The sequence below is a fragment of the Triticum aestivum genome, chromosome 3A, assembly GCF_018294505.1.
Source record: "Triticum aestivum cultivar Chinese Spring chromosome 3A, IWGSC CS RefSeq v2.1, whole genome shotgun sequence".
Lineage (NCBI taxonomy): Eukaryota > Viridiplantae > Streptophyta > Magnoliopsida > Poales > Poaceae > Triticum > Triticum aestivum.
In genome coordinates, this window is record NC_057800.1 from 51,799,529 (window position 1) to 51,820,662 (window position 21,134).

General features: G+C 43.4%; 2 protein-coding genes across 2 annotated transcripts; both read left to right on the forward strand.

Moving 5' to 3' along the window:
- Positions 1-1,246: 1,246 nt before the first annotated feature.
- LOC123056744 (uncharacterized) lies at positions 1,247-12,112 on the forward strand. Its single transcript, XM_044480028.1, has 3 exons — positions 1,247-1,316; positions 1,432-1,511; positions 10,454-12,112. The coding sequence occupies exons 1-3, from the start codon at positions 1,247-1,249 to the stop codon at positions 11,651-11,653; spliced, it is 1,350 nt and encodes a 449-aa protein (XP_044335963.1). The 3' UTR covers positions 11,654-12,112.
- A 5,813-nt stretch (positions 12,113-17,925) lies between these two features.
- On the forward strand, positions 17,926-20,714 carry LOC123060185 (uncharacterized). Its single transcript, XM_044482767.1, has 2 exons — positions 17,926-18,408; positions 20,394-20,714. Exons 1-2 carry the CDS (start codon positions 18,031-18,033, stop codon positions 20,400-20,402), a joined length of 387 nt encoding a protein of 128 aa, XP_044338702.1. The 5' UTR covers positions 17,926-18,030; the 3' UTR covers positions 20,403-20,714.
- The last annotated feature ends 420 nt before the right edge of the window (positions 20,715-21,134 follow it).

Here is a 21,134-nt window from a genome sequence, read left to right on the forward strand (position 1 = left end):
TCCGCTGCACCAATTAGGCTGGTGCACTGGATACGTTCTCTGGGATGTTTACTTACCGATGACCCCAGCGCCATGAGACTTGTTCCAACATGTGTGATGATTGAGAGGGGATAACAGGGGAGAGAAGAGTAGAGCATTGGCACCCCGCAGTTCACACTCTGACGCCGAGAAACTAAGTCTAGTTGCCACGTCATCATAGCATATACACATAGACATTGCACACGCTCTATTTCCTCCCCTTGTGTTCACCCCTCCACAGCTCCAGCTCTCATAACTCGTCGAAGAGCCTGCGTTCCCGAATCCGCGATCCATTCCAGCGCCAAGCTAGGCGATCAGGTGGGAGGGATCATGTTTCTTTCCCCTTTCCCCCTGATTTGGGTAGATAAAGGCCTTCTTCTTCTTCTTCTTTCTCTGTCCGTTCTTTTGTTTGTTTCAAATTGATTCATACCCTCTCTTTCCTAGTTCGTGCATGATCGTGGATCTCACTCGATCGAGGGTTGCTTCTTTCTTGGTATGAGTCTTGGAGTTGCGTTCTCCTCTATCTGGATTTGCTACTTGGAAGAATTTAAGAGGGTAGGGCTAATTAGTATGGTAGGACAAGGGTTTCCTGCTCCAGTCCTAGTATGGTAGTGCTAGTCCTAAACATGAAGAGATCTAGTTCTTTCATCGCCTCGCCGCCCAGCTTTATCAGCAGGCCCCTTCTTTTGCAATACTTAAGGTCTTTCATGGCCAAATTCTTATTAAAGCCTTCTTGCCTCGGCTATCTTCTTTTGTGCTGCTTGTATCATGCATCTTGTGGATTTGATTTCTGCAAATCACCAATGGATTCCAAATTTGTGATTAACTTAGGTTGATACTAAATTTTGTTACGCCAAGTCAATGGACAATCTCTCTCTCTCTCTCTCTCTCTCTCTCTCTCTCTCTCTCTCTCTCTCTCTCTCTCTCTCTCTCTCTCTCTCTCTCTCCTGCTGCTGCTTCTTCTTCTTCCTCTTCTTCCCTAAAAAATCAAAAATTCTTCTCTCTCAGCCTAACTGGTGCACCGAAAGCAGTGCCTGGAGGCAACTATATCAAATTAACCCCTGCAGATTAAATTACGTGTCTTTGCGGGTCTGCTTATGAAGTTATAATTGAATATTTCTTCAAAAAATGCTAAAAGGGATGGTACAATTCTGCTAATTGCAGAGGGGGGGGGGGGGGGGGGGGGACTAGACAGGAGGCAGGGAGGAGATCACGAACGATCGTGGCCATGGCAGAGGAATGCAAAACCCAAACCTCACGACTCGTGCGCGCTAACCAGCTCGACGTCGATGTGGAAGGTGAGCACCATGGATATCATCTCTATGCTTTGCTACTATTCGTTTTAAGCTATATATTTATCTGCAGCTTAGTTCGCACCTCCGTTTTGAGTTCTGTTGTCGCTTAAATTTGCAGCTTTGCCGCCAACACTGAACATGGACAAGAAGGGCGGAGCAGCGCAACCGCCGTCGCCGCCGTCAAGGATCCTGGCTCCGGTAAGCACACGAAACAACATCGGTCCATTTTATTTTGACTCTTCCATTCATGCAATGATCCAAAATTTTCGCAAAGCGGACACGTCTATATCTTACTACAGCAGATATCTTTTCTGTTCCTTTTCAAGTATCAACTTGCATAGTTTATGTGTTAAAAAAAACTTGCATGGTTTATTGTGCCATGGCATATGGCTGTTGCCTACTTTCCGTGATTGGTTATGGAGTAAGGACAAAACATAGTTTTTGTCTACTCGATGGTTGATTTTGGACTGAATTGACAAAGCATACTTTTAAGTCAATGGTCAAAGTCAAACAAACTGCCGGTAGCTATTGTAAAAATATTGGTAGAGTGGTTCCAATTTTTTGTTCTTCATTCTTGTCTAGCATGGTCTAAAGGAATTATTGCACAAAGGAATTATATATACATACTACTCACATTGATTCAGAATAAGATCGTACTTACTTAGATATGGTTGTGTCACCAGTAATGGTTCTTATAAATTTGACCAAATTTATAAAGGAGATACAGGAGAATACCAACATCTACGACACAAAATTCCCTTAGAACAAGTTTAAATTTATGGCAACCCTAATTAATGCTCCATTATTTGAAATAGATATAGCACTTGAGAATTATTCGGAACAAAAAGAGTGTACATCATGTGATCGCTTCTCATAAAAAACAAGATCGAAATCACTAGTTGAGGGGTACCTTTTGTGAATGTTATTTCAAACACCTTTGGTGCCACATGTGGCGCAACTCGTGTGTGACACTTGTTGCCACCAGAGAGTTTTGTTTTTTTTTCACTCATGCGGAAGGGTGAGAGGGCACTGTACGTGCTTTACTTTGAGATCCAAATTTCAAATGAAAATATCTCTTGATGCGAGTGTCCAAATTATGAACGTTTTCACCTTTGTTACTCGTGGCTATATCTCTGAAAGTTGATCACATGTTCATAGGTTTCGTTGAACTCTTTTTTGGATGTAACTTGTACTTAGAACAATGGAACTTTGTACTTCCGCTATAACATACTGTACTCTCGCGTAGTGTAACTTGTACTCCTCATGTAGTGCCACCTATGTGTAACGTGTACTTCCCGTGTGATGAAACATGTCCTTCCCCACAGCGCACTTGCACTCCTCGTGTAGCATAACTTGTACTCCCTGCATAGCCCAGCCCGTACTCCCCCTGCAACTCACCTGCACTCCATGCGTTGCACAACATGTACCCACCGCAAAGCAACTTGTATTCTTTCTTTTTTTTACGAGGGAAAGCAACATGTATTCCCCATATCACATTTGTATTCTCCACACGGTGCACCTATACTCCCACACGGTTAGTGAGTACAGAATGAGCGGTACATGTACATCCATGTTGTACACGTGACAGCCTAAGAAAACTAGACAGGGAAAAAACCAGAGAAAAGCCAGAAGGAAAAAAAATAGAGAAAACAATCGGAAAGAGAAGAAAACACCAGGTGAAAAAAGATGTCGTTTTTCTTTGTCCAGGGCACTCCGCGCGCCGCTCCCTCAAACCCCTCCACCTGTCACGCACACCTCGTGGTGCTTCCTGCGGGGCACCCCTCTTAATTAGTCGCTCTGAAACAAGGTATATTGAGTAACAAAAAATAGATTGGGACAGATTATATAGTAAAGAAAAGCTAGATTGCGACTGATTAAGAAAATTGTAAACCCAACGAGCAGCCGGGAGTGTGGTCCTCGCCGTCGCTTCTAACCCAATCCCCTGTAGCTGAGCATCAGCATCAAAATTTTGTTGGCCGTCCAACGTCATACATACCCACGTAATCCCACGTCCGTAGACCCACCTAAAAATAAAATAATCCGTAGGCTACGACTGGGCATGAGAGGATCAGGACGATGCGCCCGCCCGCGGGGTAGCTCAGCCGTGGCCATCACAACCTGTAGTTTTTTAAATGGCACATCTCCCCGGCGTGGCGCATCCTCCCACTCCCTCCACCTTGACAGACCACACGCCGGGCTCCTAGGATCCACTTTCCGTTCTGCTCCTCCTGCCATCTCTTGCGAGTTTTCTCCTTCTTGCAATCCACATGGCCCATGATATATACTACAAGTGTTTGGCGCAGCGCCGTTGGTGTTGTTGAATTTTCTAAAAAGTAATCGCTCTGTTTCAAAATATTAGGTGTAATAGTTTTCTGAAAAGTAAAACCTTTTAAGTTTGATCAAATTCGTAGAGAAACATATCAAAATCCATAGTATCAAATCGCTATTTTTAGATTCATCGTGAAATAAAATTTCCATACTTACTTTATTTTAATATTATGGATGTCTATATTTTGTCTATGAACTTGGTCAAAGTTACATAAATTTGACTTTCTAAAAACCAATAGCACGTATATTTTGAAACTGATGGAATATTTAATTTAGCTGGTGGAGAGATTATAGAGTGTGTTCTAGTTTTATTTGTAATGCAGTGATTTGATGGGCCTTTTGTGGTGTAATTCTATGTTATCCGCTAACTAAAGTAGGTTGATGTGGGGAAATTTCTGTGTTGGTGATTGCATGTACAATATTGGTGCTATAATATCACATGGTGGCGCTTCTTTTTTCTTGTTGGTGGGAGTGTGTGCTAGATTGATATGTTTTTAAGGGTCTGTTGCTGCAGATTGATTTGAAAAATCATTGGTCCGGTCAAAATCATAAACCAAATCCAAAATTGAATACCTCAATTGAATAAAAAAGTTTCAAAATTAGGGAACATAATGGATTAAAATAATTGAATGGGAGAGCTTCAGAAATTGTTGACCCGATCAAAATCAGATGACCCAATTTTAAATTTAATACACGAATTAATTGTGATGCCTTAGAAATTAGGAAGCACAATGTCTAGTATAAATGAATCGAATGAGAGAGTTTTAAGAAATTGTTGACCCGGTCAAAAATCAGGTGATCCAATTCAAATTGGAGACCACAATTGAATGTGAGCTCTTTAAAACTAGAGAGCTTAGTGTTAGAGAGGATTTTCATAGGAATCCCTTCTCAGCAATTTATATCATTTTTCATTTATTTTTTTGAACAAGAAAAGGGCCCATAGTCACGGTATAACTGATAGAAGGATCCATAAGAAAAGATAATTTAGAACTAGGTCCTTGAACTTTGCAATAAGGACCCCAGATGCAAGACCTAGATTGCAATCTTGTCCTACTCTTGCGACAAGGCTTCATCACGTAATCAATCCCATCATCGTCAGGACAAGCACCATAGCCAGCCCTCCGACTTGCTAGAAGGGAAGGTGTAGGCCTGAGGCAAAAATAAAAAATTGGCGGCTCAGTCTCGAAGATGATCAAACTAGTGGTGTGTGCATGTGTGCATTAATAGGAGTGAGTGTTAATATGAGCCAATGTGTTTGTACTGTGTTGCTAAAGAAACTCATATACTCCTTCTGTTCATTTTTGTAAGTCATTTAGGACAGCTGAAATTGAACTGTTTTAGGTGCTGTCTTAAATGTCTAAAAGGTCTTACAAAAGTGAACGGAGGGAGTATCTTTTTTCAGTTTGACCATCTAGTAATTGACTATATAATTGAAATTTTATTCTACTCCGCTGCTGAATTATGCGTTCATGTGATAATGGGATGGATTGATACGTTTAGATGCAGCAATTTGTTCCTGGATCATATAGTTATACATAATGTCTTAAATAGTGGTCTTGCCCACGTCCTGCATCTAAACAAACTCTCCCGCCCACGTGAAGTGACACACTTCTGTTCGTATCAGTCTGCGGACTCCACGTAGTCGACCACGATGACCTTAAGAAGAAAAGAGGGGACGGTGCGGGCTAAAGATTTGATCTTCCTTGGTTGGAGTATAATTTTTTTACTAATATCTTATATTAGCTCATTAGATTCATCGTAAAATACTAGTATATACAGTTGATGTTGTAGATGTTGATAAATTTTTCTGTAGACTTGGTCAAACATAAGATGTTTCACTTTAGACAAACCTAGAACTTCAAGTATTTTGTAGTGGAGAAAATATTTGTTAAGAAAGCTTTATATCGAAAAAAAATATTGAGCACGCAGGCAGACACAACCAATGGCCGAGACACAGTCCAGAATAAATGAACTATGTGTCTTCAGTGTTCTCTAGGCACATGATACATGAGTTGTCTGGCACATGATACATGAGTTGTCTGGTAGACGATATTTTCTCCTTCCCAATAGATTCCTGACGCTGACTTTGTCATGTAAGAGCATCTATAGTTGGATTTGGCAAATCCGGTCCCTCAAATATTTGTGGGCGTGTCTGTGGACAGTGATCGAGTCACGTCTTAAATAATCCATTCTACAACCGGATAACTCAAATTAGAAATCTGAAATCCATACTATTACATGCAACGTAAAACATATTCTAAGCGGACTCCGCCGTGTCCATGTCCGGCGGCCGGCTGCGCTCCTCGGAGTGTTGGTCCGACCGCCAGCAAGGAAGAGTAGGGCATGTGACACGAGTCGGCTCACAGAACTCAAGGCGTCGCCGTCTCCCATGCCCTACTCTTCCTCGTCGGAGCATGGAACCCAGTCGGTGTCGATGGACACCAGATCGACGATGGATCCGTACTGGGACGAGCCGGCCACATCCACCATGACGCAGTTCCGCCGCCCAGACTAGTGCACCATACAGGGCGCCAGAAAAAAAATGCGACTCCGCCTCGGTAACATCCATCGCCACGAGGGCTGCTGCCGCCACCCGCGCCCGCTGCTTCACACGTGGCGAGCACGCCGTGCCTGTTTACATCGGATGACTCATGGTGCATCCATCGCCTCGGCGCGCTAACAGAGGGGTTACGCATCCGCCGCCGCTTTCAGACGCTAGACGAACTGCACCGCCTCCGTTGAGGCAGCGATGGCACACCTACATCGGATCCATGCGCCATTTGAGCGGACACAATAAATTCCCGACGGAAGGAGTCCGAGAGCTGCCGCCGGGCGGCCTCCTCCCGGGAACGACGGAGCGCAAGCCGGATAGTCATCTCTTCCTCAGGCTCTGGTGGCATGAGCTCGGGGTCGACGGATCTGAAGGTGTAGGACTAAGATACGTTGCCCGCCATGCCGGAGAAGGCCGGAGATCATCGGACGAGAGCTTGGGTCACGGAGGAGAGTGGAGGGATATATATATATATATATATATATATATATATATATATATATATATATATATATATATATATATATATATATATATATATATATATATATATATGGGGTCAGGTGGGTCAGCGTGGGTGGCGGACACGCCTGGTCGCGCCCGAGCACCCTCATATCCGCCATATATTTGGGTTAAATATGAGGGGTGCCGATCAGCCCGGACATTCGAGGCTCGTTTGAGGCACCCATTTAGGTCACCTTTTTGTGACCAGGCCATTAGAGCATCTTCATCCACGTATCTCTAATTCGACCCCTCAAACAACCGCGGACGCGCCCGATCCGTGACAAACTTTTTTCACAAAAGAACGAACCAGGAGCACGGTTTTCCCTTCCGACTGACATTTTCGAGAGCTCGTGGAAGGAAAAAAATAATTTTTTTCGGTTCCGAGAAGCATGGCTATACCTCCCGCGGAAGCAAAACTGTGTCTCTCATGAAAGGAAAAAAAATATGTTTTCGCGGAAATAAAACCATGCCTCTCGTGGAAGCAAAACCATGTCTTTCACAGAAGCAAATTCGTGACTCTTGCAGAAGGAAAAATAGAAATCACGTTTTTTTGAGAAAAAATCATTTTTTTTCAAAAAGTTAAGAAAGACAGATGAAAAACCAAAAACTTGAAGAAAAAAAATCAGAAAAAACCATCTAAAAGCCGAAAAGCATGTGGAAAACAAAAGAAACAAAATTTGAAAGGGCGCCTAGAGCGCGACACGTGACGACAACTGAGAGAGCGACTGTAGTGACAGCTGAGAGCGTGTCACTCAGCCCACCTCAAGTGATTGTTGGGAGGCTTTTCGTAGGAGGGCTCCTCAATTAGCTGCTCTTATGAACGTGGAGTGATTACGTTTGGGAATGATTAGTAATCGGGGGATGTTGGGCCGATGGACAAATGAGCTGCGCTCGCAATCACGTAGGACCTCACGGGAACCAGGAATCGTAAATAAGATCGGCTTCTTCGGTGATTATGGTTTTTGATGACAGAAAATCGAACATACACTGAACACCAAATAGCGATCGAAGTTTCCACCAAACCAAACAACCGTACATCGAATAAACATACAAATCGGTTAATCTGGTTCGATTTGGTTAAGTTTTTCGGTTTTCGATGTGACAGTGCCCACCCCTAGACGTGTCCAACCGAAATTCTTGGTGGAAACTTTCCCTCCATCCATGACTTCGGTATTTTTTTATGCCATTGATTCAAGTGCTCAATAAGAGGTTCCTGTGCACGAAGAGTCAAACCAATGGAATACTAGTATTTTTCTAGATGCATTTTCTGGTTAAACTATGAAAAAGGCAAGAAAAGGGGGGAAAAGCGCAACCCAAGGGTCGAATCGAAGTCCTCTGATTCATGAATTGGAGTCCTCTGATTTACGAATCGGTTACTCAATTCACGAATTAGAGATGTATACCCCCAACGAACTCGATTCATAGGCAGTACCGAATGGCAAATCCGAACCGGAATTGTGAACCCAGAGAACACCAAATCGGGTAACTATGGCCCGGACATTTGAAATGGGTTTGGGGCGCCCGGTTGTAGGTGTTCTAGTAGCAGCTAGGAAAATATTTTGCTAGATGGTCCAAATAAGCGCCTAAAACAGGATGTCCCTGCCCCGGTAACTCCAATCGATCTGGAAGAGTGCTTGTGAGTATCATATTAGTTTCATCAGATTTGTCATAAAAACCAGCAACTCCGATCTCCGATGGATCTGAAAGAGTGCTTGTCAATTAGTTGACCTGTTTCGGGGCTAAAGATTAGATCTTCCTTGGTTGGAGTATAGAAAAATATACTAATACCTACAGTATCATACTAGTTTCATTAGATTCATTATAAAATATATTTTTATACTATATATAGTTGATGTTGTACATGTTGATATATTTTTATATAGACTTGGTCAAACATGAAGATTATTGACTTAAGAAAACCTAGAACTTTAAGTATTTTGGAGTGGATGAAGTATTTGTTAAGCAAACTTTATCGAAAGAAAAAAAATGTTAAGCACGCAGGTGGGCACAACCAAGGGCCGAGGACACGGTCCCAGAATAAACCCATGTGTATTTCTTCGATGTTCTCTAGGCAGATCCGCAGATGATACATGTGTGGTCTGATAGATGAATTATTTTTTCCGTCATTTCTGGTGCTAACTCTATCGTCTAATAGAAGCCAGGAAAATATTTTGATCTTTAACTGACAAGCACTCTTCGAGATCCACTGGAGTTGCTGGGGCAGGGACATCCTGTTTTAGGAATACGTTTGCATAGATCTTTACCGAGGGAAATTCCAAGAATAGTGCCAATGGCCTTGTTTGTTTCAGCTTTGATCTCATTCGAATCACTTAGGGATTCACTTTAGTGGCAAAGCTGATCACAGTTATATAAGATCATGTTTGTTTCAGCTTTGATTGGATTCGAATCACCTGTAGATTCGCTTTAGTGGTAAAGCTGATTCGCACCGAAGTACACTTTGAGGTGCTTCAACAAATTGCACTAAAAATGGTCCAAATCCAGATTCAGCTTCACTGGCAAAGCTGATTTATTTGAAATAACTGTTTGTTTTAGATATCAGATTTAGTTTCACGGGCTTTTCAGATTCCAGATTTATCTTCACTAACAAAGCTGAATCTGGTTCCTGAAGCTCAAACAAATAGGGCATCAGAATGATGCATCTGATGATGCACCAACTGAGTTTCTCCTGAAGTTGAAGAAGTTGCTCATATGCTTAGGGTGGAGATTGGTCTGTGCAGATTTTCAGAGATGTTATCTGAATTTAGCATGTCTTGGAGCTGACACCTGTTGATCAGCATGCAAGTTCAAAACCCTCTTACGTTGTTGAGCCGCATCTTGCTGTATTCCGTAATATTTGAAAATTATCCGAATAGGTGATTCCTCAATTTTATAGAGTTTTGCTTACGTACATAAACAAATTATAGTCCCTACTTTTACATTAAGCATCAACTAATTCTAATCCCTACTTTTCCAATGCATCAAACAAGAGATCAGAACAATTTAATATTTTTTATTGAAAAGGTATCTTCTAATCTCCATCTTTGATGTGCATCAAAATTTGTAAACTTTTCTAGGGGGTGTACCGAAGCAAAACTCGTTAATAAAATGCAAGCGGCTTCCAAACAAATACCATATGATGATTTTCTTTACTCTTTTTTTTCATCGGATTAAGGAGCTTGCAACCCCCAACTACATTTCTGAAACCAAAAAACTAGGAATGAATACAGCTCAATTTGAGCTAGAGCTTCTTCCGCTCTTAATCTCATGCCGTGACATGATGATAGTCTACTTAACAGCAGCCAAACACACTAAATAACAGTGAGGCATGAAATTAACAACTCCCTTAGAAAGTAAACGAGCACACACTACCACTAAACGACTGAAGAGCCAACACTAGCAGTAAAACACAAGAGCTCGTGGAAGATTCAGACACCTTATGACGATATAAGCATTCCATAAAAAAACATGGGTAGTTTTTTATGTTCATTCATGTTACCATGTGTTCTGTGATGTCACTACAGTGCACTGTTATTGTTGCAGTCTATTTTTAGTAATGCAATTGCAGTCTTACTTTACTAATTCTAGGTTTTGTTTTTCTCTTGTTGCTTTTGGATACAAATATATGCTTGGTATATTAATAAGTATGTGAAGAGTTCACCAAATTACAATGTGGACAGAACTGGTGCCGTTTTGGCTAGCGACGGGTTTGGGCTTTGCATCTATTAAATTTGACCCTTGCTACTCTTGTAATCTGCAGGCTGAGGAAGGCGCCACCATTGAGACAAGGGAAACAACAAAAGCCAATGAGAACTTAGAGTTTGGGGGCAGCATTGCTGGCTTTGGTGTAAGCATGATGGTGGCCTGGTACATTCTCTTCCCAGGAGATAGAGGAGCACATAATCTACGGTGCATCATTCCGTTGTTCCTTGGCTTCGCATGCCTCATCAGTGGTGTTTGCCTGATGCTGCTCAGCATGAACCTGCTGGAGCTCCCACAACACCTTGTCTCCGAGAGCCAGCTCATGGTTTCCAAATACCTTTCCTGGTTATGCAGCGCATTGCCAGTGGTAACATTGATCAGCCCCTTTCTGCTCTCTGGGTATAAGTTATACAGGTACATTGGCCTTGCCCTTCTGGTTGTGGTGACGGCTCCGCTTGCTGTAGTACGATGGTATGTGGGACTCAAAGCTCAGGGCGGTGACGAAGAGGCAGCACTCAGGGAGCACAAGGAACAGTTGGAAGCTGCCTTTAAGTTGGTGTCAGCCATTAGCAACTCTGCCTTCACAGGCGTGGTTGCCCTGGTGGTCAATTACAATGTAACTGGTGGTTCAGGGAAGACCAAAAGTGTTGTTCTTGTAGCCATCTTCTTGGTGTTCACTACTTTAATCTGGGGTCTGCTCTACATCGCGATCCGTGACAAGGTACTGGAGATCAACAGTCCAAGGCTCAGGGGATGCATCATCAAATGCATGTCGCTAGCAATTATCTTCATTCATTTGCTGCTAGCCTGTGCAGTTCTTGCAGTGGCTTTCGATATAGTTGAGTTCTCCATCTTCGCAGCATTCGCCCCTTGGGTTTTTGCGGCGGCTGTCCACATTTTCAAGGAGCACTGTGTTGGCCGTACAACAGCCCAGGACAGCAACCCGAGTGACTACCAAAAGGCACGCCTCAAGTGGAAGGCAGAGATGGGGCACAAGATCACAATGTGGTCTTTTACGGCAATCATCGCCATCTTTGGAGGGTTCCTTCATGGGAAGGCTGAATCTCTCAAGGCCTGCACCATATTATTCACCTCAGCTTTTATGTCCGGCTTTGCTCTCACGGTGGCCACCATCAAGCCAGACTTGACCAGTGTCGGCCTCGCTGCAGCTACCACCGTACTCGATTGGACTGCGAAGGCAACATTTGCTGCGGCAATATTTGCTATTATCATTGCAGTGGTCCTGGATATATTTTGAAGCCTTGCTACTCCTGCAGTGTCAACCTTCTTCGATGACGCACTCTGCACTCTGCACTCTCTGCACTCTGCACACCATGTCCTTGCACCGGAATAAAAGAAAGGTGAATGCTTGAAGTCACATGGTAAGTCAAGAATCACCAAATTGTCTAGTTGTAATCGGGAAAGAATCAATGAATGTGGGATCAGCTTCTGCGGGTCGATGCATGATTATATATGTTTCCAAGAACAAACTTGCGATCTAGACCTCTTATATAATTAGAAGAAAAGCTTTATTTGCAGAGAAGAGCAAATGGGCACCCATCGTCAACTGCCTGCTATGAGCTGAAATGGTACTAGAGTGGCCTGACGCTATGTGGAAACTATAATGAAAAACCTGTGGGTTCTCAGGTTGACAACTTGAGATTTTCCTTTCTAAATATATACTGTAAGAAAATGAATTAAGAGAACGGTAGATAAATTTTGCTGCTATGTATGGTGGCAGATTTTGTGGTATATTTCTGGTCCAAATGCCACTCGGCATCTTCGTAATAGGTGAGTTCATGGCCCCGCCAGGTGCTATATTTTGGTACTACATTCTTCACTGTGGGAAGCAAAATATGTATTACTGTTGTCACGCTGCATGTTCCATATTTTACCTTTCATACACCACATTTTCACATACCTGGCATGTTGCACGTTTATATCATCCTTGTGATGTAGTCCTTTTGTTTCACAGTGTAAGTTCCTTCAGTTTTCTCTCAAGTCAGCCGTTTAAAAGAAAGTATCAACATATGCAACACCAAACTAGTATTATTAGATGCATTATCAAATATATTTTTATATTATATGTATTTGGTGTTGCACATGTTGGTAGTCTCTTCTATAAACTTGGTGAAAGTTAAAATGGATTGGCTTAGAACAAAGCCAAATGAACTTACATTGTGAAACAGAGGGAGTAGTATGTTTCTTTTGTTGGTCACTCGTTAGTAATCTACCAATCCAGCTTGGCTCATTTCTTTTCAGTTACTCAGCTCTTGTACTTCGAATAGATAAGGATTCAAGACTGATCCTGCTCTGGAGGTTGAACCTGTTAAGCTTCATGCACTAGCCAACACAACAAAAAGTCCGAACTGATGGAAAGGGCCAGGCAATCCACATATAGTACTCCCTCATATAGTACTCTTCAATAGAACCCTTGGGGATCATGAATTTCACAAAGTTATGTCTCATCGAAAGGCAAAGCCTAGACTATTAGTTTGGTGCACCATTACGATTAACTAAAAAGACAATCGATGTGATGTTTAGATCTAAGACAATTACAATTAAGTGAAAATCAGCAATTGTGACATCTAGATCCAATAGGGTGATTAAGTAAAAAAAACAATGCGTACAATCTGTTAAAATCCTAATCATTAAGTGAAAAACAATTGATGGGATATTTAGTTCTAGTACGACAAAAAGTGAATTAATTCACAATATCTTCAAGCAAATATTCCATTAGATAAAAGTGAAGGATGCCAAAAGATCCCGTAAAAAGGAAAAACATCTAGGCTTCAATTTGGACAATTACTATCAAGTGAAAACAAATGGACGCGCCATTTAGATGTTGGATGAGCCATTTTGGGGGCTTTTGTTTTGGTTGATCTGGACTTGTAGGAAAGCTACAGTCTTTGACAACAACATGAATGCTAGCATTCCACGAAAATGTTGAATGGAGCTCGGCTTCCATGGAGGCCGAATTTGAAATGATCAAATTCATGTTTGTATGTTTCAAGAATTTTTTAAAAAAAATACACATCTACTTAGAGACAAGATGTACAAGTGTGTAAATTTTCAAAACGAAATACGTTAAAATGAGGGCTACACAAAAAAAAATCTGCAGCTTTTTAGTACATGCACTATTCATCTTCAAAGTCCATGATTTTGTTTCTTTTGCACAGCTCACATTGCAAGGTATTTCATCGTGAAATTTTACACCCATACACATCACGTCCTTGCATACTTGTACTAAAAATAATCAGATTTTTTTGAAACTGAGAAGTTTGAATTTTGATTTATTTATTTTTTATAAAAAAAACGGCCTCCATGGAGGCCGAGCTCCAAAACACCCTACTCAGTATTCCATTGCATATAACTTATAAAACAATTACTTGTATTTCGCAGTGGATGCCGTCTCTTCCGGTCGAGCTTCTTCCGGCCGGCCGAGCGTAAGGAGCAATTGGTGGTGGCGCAAGGCAAGATTCAGAACATGACAAGGAACCTGGAATGGTGATGCCGTGATGGGAAGGCGCCAAAGAATAGGCTGAGTTGTAGTATTTTGATTCTACCTACCTTTTGGTGTTGGCTGGTGGTCCTTCGAGCCGTAGCTAGCTAGTGTGTTGTGTGGTTTGGTTTGGATGGACGATGCTATCTTGAACTGCCTACTCCTTATATAAGCAGGACTGTAATGATCTTTTCTCTAAGAAAATCACGCAGGAAGTGCTAATCACGCAGTTGATGATTTCAACTACTACTATGGAGTACTTAACAGGAGATGGCGACCTTTGCGAGCAACATGGCGTATCAATGTGGACATGTATTATTTTAACATCCATTCTACAATTTTAGGAAAAGCTCTTTAATTTTTTTCTTGTGCGTGATCAGACAAATCAAAATTATATAGGATGCAGATGGTTATGACGTTCTAATTTTCGTGCATTTTTAGTTGTAGTACGAATCAAACAGGCCCTGAGAAAGAATTTCTATGGCCACCGATGTTAGAGCATCGACAGCCGGGCTCTTCAAACGGCCCCTATATGTCTGGACGGATAGCCCGATCAGTGATCGGTCACAAAATCCGGACCCGGCAGGACTCCTCATACCGGCCCTATACGTCTTGGCTACCCCACCCCCATCATATCCAGCACATATCTGGGGTGGATATGAGGAGGCAGGAGGGCTCGGTCGCGCTCGGGTGCGTCCGTCACGTCGGAGTGATGGCCAGAACGAGGACCCACATGGGCATACGTCAGAACACAAACAGTCTAGTGAGAACGCCGCTCTAGCACGCCTCTCAAGGGGCCAAATCCAGCTACTTAAGCCGGACGGCGGCAACCCAAACCTAGTCCATCCCATTTCCACCCTCTCCCTCCCCTCCGTGTCGTCGTCGTCCAATTCGCTTGCCATCCCCCAATCGTCATGGCCCGGCAACGGATCACCACGTAAGCCATGCTCACTCTGGAGTGGCATTTGGAGCTCCTTGAGGAGATCCGGACTAGGCACAAAGCTTGGATTGCAGACGGCCTGCCTCAGGACTCGCCAGAGTCGGAGGAGGAGCAGGCACCGGACGCGATCATGGAGGACGCGGGGCCGAAGGAGGAGGAAGAGGACGAAGGCGAGGAAGATCCAATGCCTCTGGCTACGGGCTTCGCCATGCCAGACGTGTTGACGGAGTTTGAGGTCACCCAAGCGAAGGAGGCAGCAGAGCAACAGGACATCCTCGACTCCATTTGCTCGGAGGCGGAGGTGGAGGAAACTGTCGCTTCCTCCATAAGGCATGGGCAACGAATGACGCACTCTTCATGGACATGGAGTCTGATGAGGAGATGGAGTAGCGGGCGGCGGCCATGGACCAGGAGGCTGTTTCGTCCGGCACTGCCGGCATGGAGGTCGTCTAGATCTCTGACGACGAGTAGTATATGCTAGTTTTCGGTTATCTATGTAGTGTGTAGATTTTGTGTTGTATGTGTAGTATAGATTTGAGGTATGAAATCTGAGGTATACGATTGCATCGACGCAAAATGAGGGATAAGGGCAACTCCAACACGCTGCCGCAAACGGACACGATTTTTGTCAGCTTTTCCTGCGTTGGGGTCGGCTAGAGGCGTGTTGTCCGGCCGCCCCCGCCCGAACCTGTTGTGTGGTCTTGGCGACGAGGGCCTTATTCGCCGCCATAGTGGCCTCTGTTGTGCGGCCGCGGTGTGGGCGGCCGCAGCGCCGACTTCCAATCTATCTGCCTGAACCTTCATCGATACAGCCCTCTTCGCCGACGGTATGGCCCGCTCCTCCTACATCTGCTCCTTCTTGGGCCGCTTCTTGCGGACGGAGCGGGGCTTGTCGGACACGTTGTTGACCGTGCAGACGGGGACAACAGCGGCGGGGGGGGGGGGGGGTGGCGCGTCGGCCATGGCGAGTGGACGGGAGGGCGAGATGGTGGGAGAGTTTTGGGAGAGAGGGAGAAATGGGGTGAATGTGCCACTGTATGGCGGGCCAAGGAAGGACAAGAGTGGGTATCACGCGCGTCCGCGCCGATGCAGATCTGGACCAAATTTGGGCCGAAAATCGGTCGTGGGCGCATTGGCACATTAGGCCGCTATTTCTGTCCGTTTCGACCCAAACGGGCGCGCGCGGATAAAATGCGTCGGGGCGTTGGAGTTGCGCTAAGTGGGCCCTCTTCACGAACGCGTCCGGATGCGTCCATGAACATACAAGGAATCATTTTTGTCATATGTGGGTTTAGATGCTCTCAATGCCGCTGGTTAAGAGGCACGGCAGCATGTCCATCCAAGTAGAAGTAGGCAAAGAAGATGTGCAGGCTTGTAGGAATGTTCCGGTTCATAACGATGGCGATGGCTAGACGCGGGTTCGGACGTTACCATTCACAAACAAGATTGCAATGTGTTTTCACGCCCGGTGACCTTTCCTCCCATCCATCAGAAAAAAGTCTTTGGAACGCGCTAATGGACCAGTCTTCCGTCCCGCTCATGTCGCTGTTGGCCGCGTCACGTGGATGCCGTGGGTCCCCGAGGAGCGGAGTCCAGTGGCTTCCCGTTATCATACCACTCTGATGAGTTATTTAGGCTGGTCATAGTGAGGAGTAATTTATGCTAGTGTCATGCATATGACACTAGTCTAAGTTATCATCTTCATAGTGCAAAGTAACATAATACTAGTATTATAAATGCCTTTATTTATTAGCTTGTAAACTTATATTGTATTGAGAAGTGTTACATTACAGTAATATATTATGTTACCCCTTCTTATTAAGACTGCGCATAGTGGGGAGTAACATAAAGTAGTAACTTGTCGATGTTATTAATCTATGTTACTACCTTCATAGTGGATAGTACTCCCTCCTTTTCGGTTTATAGAGCTTATCTCAAAATCTTAGTTTTTTCATTTTATAAGGCTCAATTTGATTGTTCCTCATCACAAGTTCAGATTCCAAGGTGTATTAAATAATTGCATACAAGTATTAAGAGAAAATTGACCAATGCATGTACTTTATGCATGTATGCATTGCAATTAATACATTGGTAAACATAATTTTTTAGAAAAACTAGAGCATTAATTGGGTGCTTTTGCAAATTACATAAAGTATTCTATCACTCACCATCTACCTTGGTTGGTGAGATTTTTGAATTGAGCCCTATAAACCGGAAAGGAGGGAGTAACATATACTCCCTCCGTCCGAGTTTATTGGATCCGGAGACAAGATTGACAGGACCAAGAAACCTAGTAACTGGCCTTGATTAAGGTGAAAATTTCCAGTGTTTAATTGTGACGTATGTTTCGGTAGCCACGTAATTTAATGCACACTCTAGGTAATCCAGCCAGCAGCCCAGAGTTCACGCGCATGCTGATGCATGGCCGCTAGCATGGCCAATCTGAAAACTAGGAGAAGCGCATGCGTCTGTTTAGGTCGCCGCATGCAATGGGCTAGTTAATTTCCCTCGGTCCTCGGGAACTGAATGAGTTTGATTCCAAGAAAATTATTTAGAAGGGCCTTATAAGTCGGGACGTACTATTGTTGCTGAGAGGCCTAATAAATCCGGACGGAGAAAGTATGTGGTATTATGAAAGAGTTCATTTATTAGGCTATAGACTCATTATGCCTTGAAATATGTGATGTTACAGTAACTACATAAGTTACCACAAACCCTCTCTCCTCATTAATTAGCTGCCATATAAGCAATCTTGTATTGAAATGTGTGATGTTACTAGTCAGGTTACTCCCATTGTGACTAGTCTAACTCTTTGCCACATAAGCAAAATTTTCTTTAAGTGCGTTATGTTACTGGCTAAATTACTCTCACTATGACTAGCCTTATATTAATCTCATGTAACGTAATGCGGCCAGGGGAGTAGGAACGGTTGCTTCCACGTAATAGCAGCAGCCTCCATGTCATCGATCCTGTCAACGCGTGAGTTTCAAATGGTTCAGCTCGGCCCAAAGTTTTCCCAAGTCGCCGTCCCTTTCCGTCACCATCCACGCAACACCAGCGAGCCATTTAGTATTGGTATATACATACGCACACTGGAGATGGACATTGGCGAGCGAAGGAAGAGTCGTCGCTCATTGTGCTGTGCCTACCACCGCTACTGACGCTCGTGACGACCGCTACCGACGCAGCAAAGATGCCGGCCGAGGAGCTGCGCCACGGCCCCGTCGGCGCCGTCTCCTGGCTCGGCATCGCCTTCCTCACCGTCAACTCGGCCATGGCGATCCACAGGTCCAAGGGCGACCCGGCCGCGGTCGGCTTCGTCGCCTTCTCCTACCTCGACCTCGTACTGCTCTTCTACTGCCACAGGAGGTTCGAGAGCGCCGCGCCCGGCTCGCCGGCGAGACGCAGGCTCAAGGTGGCCGTCTGGGTCCTCACCACCATGCTCACGGCCGTTCTGAGCTATAAAGTCGCGGCTATCATGCCGCTGCCCGTGCAGATCCTCGTTTGGGCCATGGCCGCCGCCGCCGTCGGAGGAGGATTCTACGCCTTCTTCCTGTTCCGGGAAGGCAAGGCAAGTGTCCGTCCATTCCTTCACCTTATTATACTTATATATATAATATATGTATACTACTAGTTTAAATTATTTTCATAAACGGAACTTTATACTTTTCACAGCAATATCAAGTCGTTTATTGAAAAGAAAAATGTTTACTTGCACCTATACATATTTTTTAGTCTTGGCTCACCATCAGCACAGAGGGTTTTTATGCTTGTCTCCCGTCGTACTTGTCTTCTCATACAACTGTCCAGATGCCTGGGCGGCAACAACTGATCACCAAGCGTGCCCGCCGGCCAACCTAAGCAGCAGCATATCACCCCGGCCGGTTGCTTTCAACATCGACAACCCGTTCGGTGAAATATATATGTGGACAACTGAGCCGGAGATTCCGTTGGACAACATGTAATTTTTGTCCACGCGACCGGACACCCCCAAATAGATAAATGCATCTCTAGGTTGGATATTTGGCTTCTTGTGTTTAGTTTTTATAAAAAGATAAAGGAAACAAGTATATCCTCACGTGTATATGTATACAAGTGACAAACTCAACCGTCAACTAGTCTAGACAGCAATCAGCGAGAACTATGATAGCCAACCTAGAGGATATCAATTATCCTGTCAAATCGCATTTAGATACTGAATAACAAGCAGAGGGCACGCTTCAGCTCCCTCTGTCTCATAATATAAAATTGTTTTGACACTACAGTAGTGTAAAAAACGCTCTTATATTATGGGACGAAGAAAGTACCTTGCTAAGGAGGTGATCAACATAAGAAGGGTAGCATTAGGTGATCATGATTAGTTCCCTTGCCGCTTTGTGCCTTGTCCGTGGTGCCAAACCAACACAACTTTTTTGTCAAAGTGTCATTTTCAGGTCAAAATAAACCATGCATAAAAGAACATTTAGATTTGATCTTCTGCAGTTCTCTAAATTATACCTTTTTAGAGAGTTCACACTTCACAGTTCCTTATGTTTTTCTTTTGTTTTGGTTTTCCTCGTGTTTGGTAAATTTCCTGCTTTTGATTCAAAACTTCTACTTTTATTAATTCTGAATTTGCTGGAAAAAATTCTTATGTGGTTTATCACAGAATATATATGCTTTATACAAACTTGGTGTAGACAATATTGACATCATTGAGTCTATACATAAGCAAGGCCACTAAATTCGAGTGATTTGGTGCAAATATGTGCCAACATAAAACACAACATTTAGCCATGAATCTTGTCGGATTTTAATAGAGTTTCTAAGTTTATCTGAAGTGATGCAAAATGCACAATGATCTTATGCGGTTTCTCGAAGGAAAATGGTTTGTGCCGAGTGAAAATCAGAGAAAGTTGACAGAATCATGCAGTGATCAATAGAATGGTGTCACAAGACGTAATTAAGCCAGTAGTTGTTGAGATGGCCAAGTCAATGTTCAATGAGAGGACATCAATGAGAACGGTATTCCTGATACCTTTTGGAAACAAGTTGTCAATAGAACAACTTATAATTTCGACAAACACTATTTAAAGAAGATGGATCGAAGTCAGACAAAGCTGTTCCTACAGGATCTAACATGATTTTTGGGACCAATGTGAAGCCGGTCTAAACTGACAGTTTAACTATCATATTCTCTAGTCTGGCTCTTAACAAACTTGGGTTTGATCTGAAGTCAAGCAAAAACAGTTCCAACTTCCATATACTCTATGTCTGGTGTGGATCTTAACATGACTTCAGTTTTGTAAAATTGTTTTTCTTAGGTCCATTGCTAAATAGCAAAACTTGAATCTATTTGTCCACATGTGTTCACAGGATTTTCTTCCATAACAGTTTGACAGTAAAAACACCGTTTGTCTTTGATGAAGATAAGATAGTAAAAACAAAACGAATGAGGTGTGCTAGTTTGCAGGCTTTGAGCTAAATGATACATGCAAACAGTCATGCTCATTTCTTATCTTCAGCACGCTATTTGTTCGAATAAACATAACAAGTTTTTTCTGTTCTGTTTCGCAGGATGGTTAAGGAAGCATGGCAGATATTTTCTGGGAAAGCCCTTATTTTGGATCCTACATGCTCTAAACGTAGCTGGAAAAAGAAATCAAAGGTACATATGTTCTTTCAGGAAAAATGGGACGTTATGGACAAGGTTTGGCACACTCTCACTTCCAGGTCATTAGCTGCCGCCCCAACTATTGCCGCTGAGCACGCAAATGTTCGAGTTTTGTCCTTCTAGGACCATGGGCACTGAACTCAGGAGGGCGTTCTCTCCGTCAAATTCTTGTCACGCTACATGAAACCTTACATCTAAGCTGCTAAAGTGAATGATGGGTATTATGTGCATTGTGTATTGTGTATTATGTATTATGTATGGTGTAGGTAGCAAGCAGCTTCCTTTTGTCCCAGGTCATGTAATATCATCAGCAAAAATAGAACTTAAGACAACAAGGTCTTACATTTTTCTTGTTAAAGAAGAAGGTGGTGTAGCAAGACTGATGATAGTGTTGCTCTCTCGGTGTGGTAACTCATACTGTGGCAGTGTAGTTTGGTCATGCCATGACGAGTGGCATGATCAAAACAAGGATCAGTTCAACTTTTTGATAATAACAGAGAAAAAAGAAAGCAAGGACAAAGGGGGCGGACTGGGAAGAGTCTGGCTATTATCACAAATCGTAATCGGCAAAATTCTAATAGTATACGACGAATCCAGTTGACCTTACCCGCTTGTCTTTGGTCAAGATGTTTGGTGCACCTAAT